This window comes from Pseudochaenichthys georgianus, chromosome 10 (assembly GCF_902827115.2).
Source record: "Pseudochaenichthys georgianus chromosome 10, fPseGeo1.2, whole genome shotgun sequence".
Classification (NCBI taxonomy): Eukaryota; Metazoa; Chordata; class Actinopteri; order Perciformes; family Channichthyidae; genus Pseudochaenichthys; species Pseudochaenichthys georgianus.
The window spans coordinates 17640409-17654169 of NC_047512.1; the positions used below are offsets into that span (position 1 = coordinate 17640409).

The window sequence follows — 13761 nt, forward strand, 5'->3', positions numbered from 1 at the left end:
GGGAGGGTTAACTCCGCGCAGTGCCTTTCGCACCGCCTCCACTGTGTGTACCTTCAGAAATAATCATTAGTAAGGCTAAAGACTAAAGAGCGACCGCAGGCTGATGTGTTTAACCACACACACCTATATATACAAACCAAACACGCGATTTAAACGCAGACTTTTGTTCCTCCATGTTTCGTTGTTAATTACATACTATATATTTTTTCTGATTCTGACTTATTATAACCACATAGTCTAACTATGGTATTATACACACCATAACTAGAGAAAATGTCACAAATGCTAACTTAAACTACATAAAACTGGCAAAACACAAAAACATTTAAGTCCCTTAAAAGTGTACAAATGTACAGTAGCCTACTTAGTTACTGTGGTGGAATTAACTCCCACAAATAAAGATTAAAATCAACAGATTGTCTTTCAGTATTATACGCTTTTTCTGCGCAGAATAGAACCAAATATTATAGTCACATGTTCACGGCAAGAGTCTGTAAAGTCTTAATCAAGATTGCTTTTGTTTTATCTGGTAGCTAAATTGAAGCTATTGAAACACCTGTCCTGCATCTTTGAAACTGCCCACCAAGTGCAAAAACAACTCACTCAGGTACGAAGCTACACAGTTAGTTGTAAATGAAAACATGCGTTGTTTTATGTGGGAAAGGAGGACTCAGTACTTTCCCACTCTCATGTAAAAGACACTTGAATACGCCAACACATTAACATTTCTATTACAATTAAACCTATCAAATATTAAAATGTCTAACACAATGATGTCTGTATAATATGTACACTTCACGTTTTTACTACCTAAGGAGGCAGTAACGGTCACTAATGTGTGTACGCATGCGCAGTGGCACTTTACACAACCGCAATAAGCAAACATGGCGGCGGCCGTCGACAGTGTTGTGAAAGTGTAAGTTTACCTTTATTTATTGTGAGACTTAAACGAACAGCCACACATTGGTGAATGTAAAAATGATTAATCTTAATGTTACTGCCGAGTCCGGAAATGTGTAAACTTCGCATCGTCAATCTTCAATACAATATTTGTCCCAGGAGAGTAACGTTACCCACTGAGCTAATGTTAGCTTGTTAGCATTGAGCACATATAAATGAGGCGAACCCATTGTGGAGCTCTGTTTTAGCCACTTAGTATGCCTAACTTAGATACTCAAAGTGCTGTTAAACACAACATATCCAAACTATTGCTGCCTGTCGCTTGGGGATGATAGTTAATGTAGCAGAAAGCTGTCAGCTTGGCGGATGCTTTGTTGTGTGTGACGAGAGGCTTGCTAACAATCAACCTTTTGTTCCTACATCCTCCATCGTTGTTGCTGGTGTTAGGCTTTGTAGTGAACCCAGGCTTGGCTATAATTTGTACGCTGGTAAATGCAGAGATAGCACATAAGAGCAACAGTCTGTGAGCAGGCTAGTACTACAATGCGACAAATTGTTTTGAAGCCGAGAATAAGTACTGCGTTTGTGATGAAGGCCACTCACTCGTGTATCATAGTAATGATACTTTTTAGATGCACCGAAAATGGCTGTTGTGTCTCATTGTGATAATGATTTTATTGTATACAGGAAAAGATTAAAATACACAATAAATGAGTTACATTTCTAATTGCCTGACTCCAAACTATATAAGGGTCACAGATAATAGAACCCAATTGGCCTGGCTGATCCACTACATAACTATAATAATAATAATTTTAATTTTTATAGCGCGTTTCAAGAGACCCAAGGACGCTTTACAATGGGAAACAAAACAACAAAAATAATAATAGTCATAAGGATACACAGGATAGAAAATAAATAAATAATAATAACCGGTTTCTGGTCAGTTTATACAGATATATTTGTATCTTTCTATGCTTTCAGATCGGTAACATGTATTTGGTTGTGATATAACAATATTCTTTATGTATATGTCACTTATAGGCTTCATAGTTGGTTGCCAATAACTAGACATGTAAGGGTTATACAAATATACTCTAGTCACAAACTCTAGTCATATTACAAACATCTTTTTGAAGACCCACTCTGTTGCCAGATTTGAGAGAAATAAGCAACCAGGGGGGTATACTACGAAGCAGGATTTTCGCTTAGCCGGCTAAATTCAGGGAAAACTCCGGCTTTCCTGTCCTACGAAGCTGGTTCTCTTTTTAGCAGGCTAGATCTCCATGGTAACTTATGCTTAGCAGCTAACCTTGTCGGGACCAGCTTACTTAAATATCTGCCACAACATAAGTAACCGGATCAGAGTAACAATAAGTACAGTCCGCGGCATATCACATCATAATGTATCATACATTTTCTTATCTGAGTCAGCTGAGCCGTATCTGGCCGTGCAACACTCACAGTGTCACACACTGTATGCAGAAGTATTATTTTAAGCAACACATTAAGTTGACGAAACACTTGAGACAAATGTAATTAAAGTCAGATCCACTCGTGTTTTAGACGGGGCAGTGATATCATAAACCTGTTAATGTACGCATTCAAACACTTGTTTTGTTACCAGCTGTATTCACCTTGCAGGTGCAGCTATGTGGCTTTGATCCTGGATAAAGTGTTTAAGTCATGGATGTTTAAAGTTTAACTTCTTCATATGTCTAATATATAGTTGACTTTTCATTCAGGAAGTATGACGCTGCGCTGTCAGTGCGCTTCTCCATGTTTGTGATTGGTCGAATGCTCCAAATACCACCCCTTTCATGTGAACGCGCACCTAACTAGATAGGACACGGCTGGCGTGAGCGATCCACTTGATAACCCGCGTCGTAGTACCGTTTAGCGAGAGGCGTATGTTTTGGATTAGGCCAACCGGCTAACTCAAACATATCCAGGTTAGGTTGAACCAGCTTCGTAGTATAGGCCCCAGGTCTATGAAAACAAGCCCAAAAGAAGCAACACATGATGTTGTGTAATTTTAAACCAAAACTAAGGCCTCAGGATGACTTTAAGACGTGAACATGGTCATTTTAGTTTTGTAACATTAAATAAAATAATTTTTTTAAGGATTCCCGATCCCCGATATTTTTCTCCCGATTCCGATCTTTTAAAAATCACGTGATCGGCTCCGATCCTTGATCACGTGATCGGATCATCTCTATTAACAGTCTCTCTTGTTCTGTGTTATTTGACCTTGGTGTCCGACATTTACCTTTCAGGCTGGGAGAGCAGTATTACAGAGATGCCATGGAGCAGTGTCATAGTTACAACGCTCGGTTGTGTGCTGAGCGCAGCATCCTCATGCCTTTCCTGGACTCTCAGACCGGGGTGGCCCAGTCCAACTGTTACATCTGGATGGAGAAGAGACACCGGAGTGCAGGTATTTAACTAGAGCTGAGTGACAATTCAGTATTATGATTAGTTCATTCATCAGTTCATTCATGATAGGATTTTATAATCAAACCATATCATCCTTTCAATAAACGCTAAATTTGTTATTAAAGTTACATATAAAAGTTCTCGTTTGATGTGAGATATTTTTTTTTATTATTTGTATTTGGAGCAGGCCATCTGTTCAGAAGACACCTTTCAATAAGGGCTGAACAATATGGAGAAAATATGTAATTGCTCATTGGGAATTATAATATCTGCATAATTATTCTCATTTTCATAGAGAAATATCTGTACATTTGTACTCAAGTCTATACAGGGACATTTCTAGGCCAATCCTTGCTCTTTTATTTTTACAAATATTGCGCCTCATGCGGTGTAGATATTGCACTAGTCAATAATGCTATTTCAATTAAATTCCGACTAATTGCTCAGCACTACTTTCAAGACAAATATAGACTTAACTATTTTGAGAGTGTTAAGTTCCAGAGAGCACATTTAAGTACTCCAGCTGCTGGTTCTCCTATGGCGCGTTTCCACTGCAGGCCTCGCTCGGTTTGGTTAGGCCCGGCTCACTTTAATGCTGCGCTTCCATTACAGTTTAGGAACTGGGGTAGTTACTATAGTAACGCAGTGTAGGCGGAGCCGTGACGTCATCTTCAATGAGAGCCCCAGAAAAACAACACAGCCGTTAGCTCTTAGCACTCAGAGCTCACAGCTCTTCATATCTGTTCAGAAACAAAAGTTAAACAAGTACAAACCACAGACTGCCTGTGTCATAGTGAATACAGTCGCTGGTTTATTTATGTCTGTGTAGGCCGTTGCTGTGAGTGTGGACGGTCGGAGCATATATAACGTTAGCTTAGCCAAGCTCCATTTAGAAAACACACATTTTAAAAGGGTTTTTCGCCTGCCGTCTGTCTGCAGACTTGTCAAAGCATTAATTCATGGTTTTTACTAACCGGTATCAGTATGTTGTTACTTCGGCATCATTTTGAAACGTGTATTACAATTAAATCACGGTCAAATATGTTCATCTTGTTGTAGTTGTAGCCCCCTTGCCAGCGATTCTCTCTCTAGTTTAGCATACTCAGCCCGACTCAGCCTGGTTGTTCCTGGCCCTAGAACCACGATTTTATGGGGCCAGAAAAACTGTGAATTAGGACCCGCTAGCTAGCCGCTACTAGGCCAGGTGGAAACGCAACCAAAAACGGGCCCCGCACGGCTCGGCACGCTTAAAGCGAGCTACCCGCTGCAGTGGAAACGCGCCACTACATGCACTGCTGTGTGTCTCCTCAGGTGTAGCTCCGGGGCAGCTGTACACCTACCCAGCCCGCCGCTGGAGAAAGAAGCGCCGCTCTCACCCCCCTGAGGACCCCCGCTTGGCCTTCCCCCCTCTCAAAGCAGGTATCCCTTTTTTTCATAAAAACAGTCCAGTTTGGTTATTTCCTCCATTAACCAGTGACATTCTATACATCACATTCTATCATATTTATTGGTTGCAAGTAGGAGCCCCTGTTCTGGGAATAATGAGTCTGTTTGTATGTCCCTCTCTGCTCATGTCATTGCATGTGTTACCATTTTGCTTGGTGTGTATAGCAGATGTGGAGCTGGGTCTGAAGCGTGAGGTGCTGGGGCCGGTGGACGGCAGCAGTCTGGAGGCCCTTCTGAAGGGGGAGCCCGTGGATAGGAGGAGCGCTGTGTTAGATGTCCGCGCCCCTGAGGATGACTCGGCACCTGTGGAGCCCCCTGCCACCTCGGCCACCAGTCACACGTCCTCTGGGCGCATCCGCAAGGTGGGGCTCCAAGCTGGCTGAACATTCTCATTTTCTGATTATGCAACTTACATTAGAGCTTCACAGAACAACAAATGACACGTGAAGTGAACTTAGCATTTGGTCTGGACAGACTGGAAATAATGAGTCACTCTAAAAGTATTTTATGGCACATTTTCTTGCCTTTGTTACAACCCGGCTCGTGGGCTGTAACATAAAGCAGGGAGGCGAAACGAGAGGTAAGAATATATAGTTTATTTGTTTAAACACATCAACTAAATGAACACCAGCAACAAGTCCCTGAGGCTGGCGCAGAGAGAGTGCCCAGAGGAGTGAGAGCGACGTAACCGGCTGGGCTCCTCCTATATCCTGTTTCAACAGGTGTAGCTCATCAGGCAGGTATCCTCCCACAGGTGCGGCTCATCAGCACCTGAACCTGTGAACACCCACAAACCACACACACAACCCACACACACAAACAGACGGCACCCCACGTGGTGTGGAGGGGTCGTCACACTCCCCCCCCATAAGAAAGGGGTTCCCCTAAGAACACCGTTAATTACCCAAATAGCTAGGAGCTCTTCTCCGATATAATCCGAACCACAATCTGATACACTGGCCCACCAATGAAGCCTTTCCCACGTGACCACCACTTTCTAACCAGCAATCCCCCATGCAGCTGAAAGCCCCTGGTGACACCATTTCCATCCTCGGTGGAGAGAACCGTCTCAAAAAACGGACTGAGGGAGACAACCGCTTTCTGCTCCATCGCCAACTCACCGACAACAGCAAGTCAGGAATAACCACCGAATCTCTCGCACTGACCTCGTCACCCTGCTCAGATTCCTCCTGTGCACGGCTCACAGCCCGGGTCACAGAACAAGCCACAAACACTGCAGGAGAGCACTTGGCATTCTCCTCTGCCTTAACAGTCACAGTGGGTGAAGATGACTGCATGGTAGGCGGTGGACCCTCAGCCCACACACGGCTGCCAGCCAGGCCGTTACCCAGGATAACATCCACACCACCGATTGGCATTACAGGACGGACCCCCATGGCGACCTCACCCTGCACCAGACCTGAGTTAAGCACCACTGAATGCAGAGGAACAGGCACAACATTCATTCCCATCCCTCGCATCCGGACAAAATCCCCAGTTCCAGATTTGTCCGAAAATGGTAACACAGAGCTCTGAATGTAGGAATCATACGATGCAGTGTCTCTCAAAATATTTACCGGCACGCTGATATCACTTCCCACCAATGACACGTATCCGGTTGACACAAATGCAGAAAACACTGGGTCCTTCCACCCGCATGGCTCATTAATCTGCTGACAGGGAGAGATAACGGGTAACGGTACCACAGACACAGCACAAGCAGCAGAGTTAAACTGGCCTACATGGTTCCCCCTTTTAGCCTTAGCTTTTGGACAGTCAGCCTTCCAGTGCCCTCTCTCCCTGCAGTAATGACAGATTTCCAAATCACCCTGTGGCTGACCTCGCATCTCACGCTCACCCCAGTGAGGATTAGCTTTCTCTTCCCATCTCCCTGCACGGTACATACCCCCTTCATCCTGGACCCTGAAGTCGCGACCGCCCCTGTGCGTTAGCACATAGTCATCTGCCAGAGCAGCAGCCTCTGCAGCAGTCTTCACCTTACGCTCACTGATGTAAACCGCAATTTCGCTGGGCACAGAATTTTTAAATTGCTCCAACACCATCAACTCACACAATGCGACATACGTATCCACTTTCAAAGAGTTACACCACCTACCGAAAAAAGTAACCAGATCCCTGGCAAACTCAACATGGGTCTGTCCGCTAGACTTCTCCCAGGACCTGAACCTCTGCCGATAGGCCTCAGGGACCAACTCGTAAGCCCTCAACACAGCAGTTTTAACCATCAGATACACTTTGCTGTCCGCCACCGTTAAAGCAGAATAAGCTTCCTGGGCCCTACCTGTTAGCACACACTGCAGCAATAAGGTGCCATTAGCATCTGACCACTCTCTGCTCTCAGCCACACGCTCAAACAAGGAGAAAAATGTATCTGGATCTCGTTCATTAAACTGAGGTACAACCCGCAGATTACCGGCAACGTCAAATGGAGTTGCTCTACCAGGGAAATTAGAGGCCTGACTTGCACCACCAGCAGGAAAACCCAACCTCCGCTCCTCTTGCTCAAGCCTTTTAAGTTCTACCTGCAACATTAACAGTCTCTCTCTTTGTTCAAAAGTCAGGTCTGCATCACGACAGCCAGACACGTTGACACTGTCTCTGCCAGGATCAACAGTAATTTTTCCCCCTTTGAAAACACCTAACTCGAACAGATTTGCTCTAACAATCCCTCTTATGTTTTCCTTCATCCTCTTATCCCCAACATCCAAGCGGAAATGTTCAGCCACACAGACCAGCTGCTCACGTGAGAAGCCCTCCAGTAGCTCCTCTGTAGGCGCTCTCACAAACTCCTCCACACTCTCCATCATGACAACACTGAGTGCACGCTCACGCTCCTACACAGCCACGCTGCCGCGGCCCGTCCCTCTAACTGCCTACAGAAACTAGCTAAACTCCCCGCTAGTCTTCAGGTGCTAGTTATGGCGGGTACTTACGCACTAAATACCGTAAGCTCGGCGAAGCGACCGAAAAAACCGGCAACTCCACCCGCAGCCTCGGCGTGCTCCCGAGCTAATAGCTCTAACCACTTTCACACCACACTACAACCCCCCCCACGACCTCCAAGGGAGACCGTACTAGACCTAACAGGGACAATACCAACGGTACGTGACTGCCGTGAATAAAATAATCCGTGTGCCACCCTTACTGTCGTTCACAACGAAACACTTACCCTCGTCAAGACTACTCTCAAACAACCAGCTGTGCGCCCCATCACGGCCCACTGTTCGTAACACGCTACAGCTGTGTATTAAGTTCTTCTCTGTTCACAACAACTCCATTTTCGAAAGGTACCTCCGAAACGACCAGGTTCAACCACGAGCCCCCATATGTTACAACCCGGCTCGTGGGCTGTAACATAAAGCTGGGAGGCGAGACGAGAGGTAAGAATATATAGTTTATTTGTTGAAACACAACAACTAAATGAACACCAGCAACAAGTCCCTGAGGCTGGCGCAGAGAGAGTGCCCAGAGGAGTGAGAGCGACGTAACCGGCTGGGCTCCTCCTATATCCTGTTTCAACAGGTGTAGCTCATCAGGCAGGTATCCTCCCACAGGTGCGGCTCATCAGCACCTGAACCTGTGAACACACACAAACCACACCTTATCTGGTAATAACTGCCCTAAGATTTTAGTTTCTTGATTGAATTTATTTCTTTAAGTCTCTACTAGTCTGGGCTGATCTTTTTTTGAACTGTTTGATGATAATACAAAACATTTTAATCGTTTTTTGGGAACATGAATCCAAAGTATCAAACTCAAAATGTAAAGAATGTCCTCACAGTGAGACCTAATCCAGCCCCTCTCCCTGCAGCGAGTCCTTGACCATGACGACTACTTGGACGACCTTGATGATGATGACTTTGAGGACGAGACCCCCAAGAGACGAGGCAAGAGCAAGTCCAAGGTGAGTACTGCCTCTCCTTCTGCAGTCAGTTCCCCATAGAATTGTAGTTTCAGTAGTGTACTATCTGTCAACTGTAATATGGATTCTACAGGGTCGCAGTGACAAGAATGGGAAGAAAAAGCAGGAAGCTGCTGCCGCGGCGCTGGAGGAGAGGGACAAACCGTACGCCTGCGACAGTGAGTAGGAGCTTCCTTTGCATCGTCTGTGTGTCATGCAAGCAAGGCTTTAGATTTTAGCTCTGAAAGTCAAAAACAAGCCTTCTACCATGCATGGTTTAACCTGAAACGACCCCACCTACAACTTATGCTTGTAAACAATTTGAAAGGCTGCCCGCCCAAATGCGTTTTTTATTCTTCCTGAGATGCCGCTCTGTGTATGCTGTGTTTAACATCCTGCTGGCTCACTGTGCAAATGCTTGTCTCTGCTGAGTTTGCTTCAAAAGCCCGTCAGTCAAATATTAACCATGTGTAAATAAGTTTAGAAATAGAAAAGTAAAGCCGGTTGTGGGGCGATGAACGGCATGCGTGTGTCCGCTTCGGGCCTTCTGGATGGTGATAATAACAATCCGCCATCACTATAACTGTTTTGTATGACCGTATGTGTGTGTCAGTTTGTGGGAAGCGCTACAAGAACCGTCCTGGCCTGAGCTACCACTATACACACTCTCACCTGGCAGAGGAGGAGGGCGAGGACCGCGAGGAGATCGAGGCACCACCCACTCCTCGCCAGCCTGAGGAACCGAAGAGTGAGTCACTCTCTTGTGCTGAGAGGGGGGGGGGGGGGTTTGGGTGCATGCTGTGTAGCATGTGTGTGTTTGTACAGGGGAAGTCTCTCTCTCATTCTTTTTGTTTTTTGTACTGCTGTTTTCATTTTTTGGATTTTGAATCTCATAGCTGGGATTAAACTCAGTGTTCCTCTCTGGGACACTGACATAGCATCCATCTGTGTTTCCCCCCCCCCCCCAAACATATCCATTGCATTGTTTTCTTTAGTGCACGCAACTCCGTGTTAGTACATCCATTCAAGTGCGTTTTGTGAGTTGTCACTCATTCTTTAGTTTGGATCATGGGTTAGATCAATCATCTGCCAGTTACTGAGCTAAAAAGCTGGTGTTGGCTGATGCAGCATGAACAGGTTTGTAAAACAGTGCTTCAATATTTTAAATATTTGATTTATAAACAGTTTTTCTATGCATGGAACTATTGATGGAACTCAGCTTTATATCTCAATTCAAAATGACAGTTTTAATGTACACTAAAGGTTTTCTTCACTCTTTCTCCCGCTCAGCACCTAAAAAGGGTCCCAACGGGCTGGCTCTGCCCAACGACTACTGTGACTTCTGTCTGGGAGACTCCACTATGAACCAGAAGACCGGCCAATCAGAGGGGCTGGTGTCCTGCTCAGACTGTGGACGCTCAGGTGCTCTCGTCGTGTTCATTTCACCACTGTCACTAAGCGCCTCTTAGTTACTGTTGCCATGCCTTTTCTCTCATGGCATGGTTATTTGTATCTTCCTTGACAACATTTCTCTCCCCCCCTGCAGGCCACCCCACATGCCTGCAGTTCACCCCCGTGATGATGGCTGCAGTGAAGACCTACCGCTGGCAGTGCATCGAGTGCAAGTGCTGCAACGTCTGCGGCACCTCGGAGAACGACGTGAGACCCATTATCTGTTGTTGCTGACTATATACTAATTAAGTATACACTAACTTTTTTTGTAATTTCTCTTTCATGGAAAATTGGAATACAAATGTATATTCATAATAAAATGTTGACAATTAAATAACCTAGATGTTTTCAAAAACTGAATGAATCATTATAAGGGATCAAAGAGTGAACCAAGAAGGCTGGTTCTCACCTATCAAAACAAAATCCCCAGACATATTTCTGAACAACTGTGTGACATCTGAAGATGGAGAGATGTGAAACTTTTTCCTCTTGTCCAATCATGGACATCACACCAACGTGTTTTCAGGCTCCGGCTCGGAGCTGGAGCCTGAAAAGTACCGGTTTTTCCTGTTCACACCGCAGAGGCCCCGCCTCTTAGCTCCGGAATCCGGTTCACTTCCAGCTCCAAAGAATTGTCGGTCTAGAGGCAAGAGCTTCGGAGCTAAGAGCTCACGTCTCTCTTACGTCGAGGCGGGGGCAGAGAAGAAGTCTTGCATTTCGCATGTGATGTTTGTAAAGTTCCAAGTAAAGTCGTCCCTTGTAAAGTCGTCCGATGCCTTACATTTAGTTTCGTAAGAGGAATACCAAAGCGAACAGCACTTCAATACAATCGGCCATTGTTGTTGTTGTCGATGTGAGGGATTTCCGTGCGGTTTGGATTTTATGATAAACGGTGACGTCATGACGTGTGTGTGTGTGTGTGAACAGAGCGGGAGCAGAAAAGGGAAACCGGAGCTGAACCAGAAAAGCTCCCGCTCGGAGCTAGAAAGGGAAAAGCGCTGGTGTGAAAGCCGCATCAGTGGACTCAACATGATGTTGTGTGTTTGCAGGACCAGCTGCTGTTCTGTGATGACTGTGACCGAGGTTACCACATGTACTGTCTAAGCCCCCCCATGACTGAACCACCAGAGGGTAAGCTCACACTGCACACTGCTAAAGTTAACAAGATCAACCTTCAAAAGCTGCAAACATCTTTAGTTTGGTATGGCTACTCATTCTCAATTTGTTGCCATTTAGCCTTTCTAAACAACATTTGTGTGTGTGTGTGTGTGTGTGTGTGTGTGTGTGTGTGTGTGTGTGTGTGTGTGTGTGTGTGTGTGTGTGTGTGTGTGTGTGTGTGTGTGTGTGTGTGTGTGTGTGTGTGTGTGTGTGTGTGTGTGTGTGTGTGTGTGTGTGTGTGTGTGTGTGTGTGTGTGTGTGTGTGTGTGTGTGTGTGTGTGTGTGTGTGTGTGTGTGTGTGTGTGTGTGTGTGTGTGTGTGTGTGTGTGTGTGTGTGTGTGTAGGGAGCTGGAGCTGCCACCTGTGCCTGGTCCTGCTGAAGGACAAAGCCTCCATATACCAGCAGAACCAGGGCTCCGGCCCCGAGTGACATCATATCAACAAGCCCCGCCCCTGATGGAAACGTCAGACCTCCTCTCAGTCCGGAGCTCCAGGAAATGTCCAGATGTAGCTGAGCAGATCGCAGATCAGCTTTAGAAGTCTTAATATCTTCAGTGGGGGGTCAAACTATAACTACCAGTCTGCCTGCAGAGCCCGAGGCTCCCGTCAAACACATATTGTGCTTATAAATACAATATAGACACACACACTCTCTCTCCTGGACTGTTACACACACTAGATACAGAGACAGAAGGCATGCAGTAACCATAGTAACTGCTGTCTCCATGGAAGCTCCCAGGAGCAAACGGATTAGCATCACAGCTAATTATCTGCATCCTCTCACGCTCTATGACACAGAGCTGACTGTCGAGACAACACCGTTTCTTTTTCTGCCAAATTATCTATTTTGTACTCCCTTAATGTGGGAGAAAGAATAAAAACACCACATATACAGATGAGGAACATAATTATTATTACTATTGTTATTGTTCTGGTTACTAGTGGACTTTTGTAGTGGCATTTGTCTCTGTACTTTTGTCTGATCCATCAATCTTTTTAAGAGGTTTCCCTGAGCGGAGCCGGTCAGTGCCAAGGTCCACCCTCACATGAAACGCACGACAAATACACACGGAGCTTATCATAATCACTTTAACCATCTTTGTTTCATTTTGAATCGGTGGGACAAAGATGGTAACAAAAAGTCTTAATTTCTTTGCCAACAAAACCATTGGCTTTGACTCGTTAAGCTGTTAGCACAACTCTTTGGCCTTGCTATTTTAGGGTTGCACCGAAACCACCCTCTCTGATGCTGTTACTGGATTGATCAGTTACTTCAACCAAACACTATACGACATACTGTAAGTTGAATATTTCGTAAAATACCGGTCTTCAATTTAGTTTCGAGTTAAAATTCTCTTATTTTGAAAAACCTGACTGTCAGCTGATGCTGTTTTTATGGGGGGGAAACTGACCAATACATGAGATTTGTAATCATCAGGTGCATCCTTTTCTATCACTTGTTTCGTGCTTTAAAAAACAGTTTGGCAGTGACATCACATGTCATTTTTAAACAGCTGCTGTCAAACCCATGACACACATAATCATTTACAAACTGTAGCTGCTTTTATCGTTTGTCACACAGGCAGATTTGCATGCATATTGCACCTGTATGAATGCACACACTCACACCACAAGTGTTTTCTTTTTCGTTTTACGTTTTTTTTTTTTACATTTTATATTACCTGATATTCCATTGGTACTGGGAGTTTTTCTAGTAGAATTTTGTAAAGTCTATGGTATAGCAAACACTTCAAGTATATAGCTCCTATTGCATTCTATGTACTGTATTGACTTTTTCTATTTTTGTTATGACTGTGACATTTATTTGATTATTCTGATATGTCAGACCTCCATTTTGAGTATTTGTAAAATTATGTACTTTGTTGTACTATTTTTATTTTTTCATTTCTTTGGTATCAAAGCCGATTTAGCCTGACTGAAATAAAAATCACTTTGAATAACGTGTCCATTGCAATTGATTTAACTGCATCATTTTCACAGTAGGGCCAGCTTCTGAAGGGGGCGCTCAGTTTGTGTCTCTACCAAAATCACGGAAGAAAGTGTCAAATGCGCGCACTAAAATGTAACCCAAAGTAAGTGTTTGGAGAAACATCTACTGTTGGTACAAAACAAAGTCCAAGAGTGCTTTTATACTAAGAGAAAATACTCTATTTTGAAGAGATTGAGTATATGTATATGTATATTACAAACTGTAATGTTTACAATCAGTATGTTATATGTTACGTAATGACCGTCCATTATGTGTCCATGAGTTGGACCCTGGGACAGCTAGCTCTATGGAGCCTGGAGTGTTCAGAGCTGCAGGTCACAGCTCCATTTGACCCTGAACTACAGTCACTTGGTTTGTTAACATGGTACACCATTACCTGCAGAACCTATCCATACAGCATGCTTTCAGTTCCCATTAATACTACTGGAAAGTAAGT

General features: G+C 44.6%; 2 protein-coding genes across 3 annotated transcripts; one reads left to right on the forward strand and one right to left on the reverse strand.

The window, feature by feature from the left end:
* The first annotated feature begins 869 nt into the window (after positions 1-869).
* Positions 870-13258, forward strand: LOC117453662 (zinc finger protein ubi-d4-like). Of its 2 annotated transcripts, none has more exons than XM_034092567.2 (11): positions 870-916; positions 3177-3337; positions 4648-4755; positions 4948-5144; positions 8615-8707; positions 8799-8883; positions 9318-9452; positions 9995-10126; positions 10251-10363; positions 11206-11287; positions 11659-13258. In XM_034092567.2, the coding sequence occupies exons 1-11, from the start codon at positions 885-887 to the stop codon at positions 11742-11744; spliced, it is 1224 nt and encodes a 407-aa protein (XP_033948458.1). In that variant the 5' UTR covers positions 870-884; the 3' UTR covers positions 11745-13258. The 2 variants fall into 2 exon arrangements, with proteins under 2 accessions (XP_033948458.1, XP_033948459.1); XM_034092568.2 differs by having other exon boundaries at positions 4951-5144.
* LOC139434692 (uncharacterized) lies at positions 5152-11188 on the reverse strand. The gene is made up of 2 exons (XM_071204623.1): positions 10566-11188; positions 5152-8380 (listed from the first exon to the last, which is right to left on the reverse strand). Exon 2 carries the CDS (start codon positions 7608-7610, stop codon positions 5679-5681), a length of 1932 nt encoding a protein of 643 aa, XP_071060724.1. The 5' UTR covers positions 7611-8380; positions 10566-11188; the 3' UTR covers positions 5152-5678.
* Positions 13259-13761: the final 503 nt, after the last annotated feature.

What these genes read in the sequence shown, in the direction of transcription:
- LOC139434692 (XM_071204623.1), bottom strand. Translation starts at nt 7,610, where the DNA reads ATGATGGAGAGTGTGGAGGAGTTTGTGAGAGCGCCTACAGAGGAGCTA.
- LOC117453662 (XM_034092567.2), top strand. Translation starts at nt 885, where the DNA reads ATGGCGGCGGCCGTCGACAGTGTTGTGAAAGT. An exon ending in CTTCCCCCCTCTCAAAGCAG is followed by an intron (nt 4,756 to 4,947) that starts GTATCCCTTTTT and finishes TGGTGTGTATAG; the next exon opens with CAGATGTGGAGCTGGGTCTG. An exon ending in CCAGCCTGAGGAACCGAAGA is followed by an intron (nt 9,453 to 9,994) that starts GTGAGTCACTCT and finishes TCTCCCGCTCAG; the next exon opens with CACCTAAAAAGGGTCCCAAC.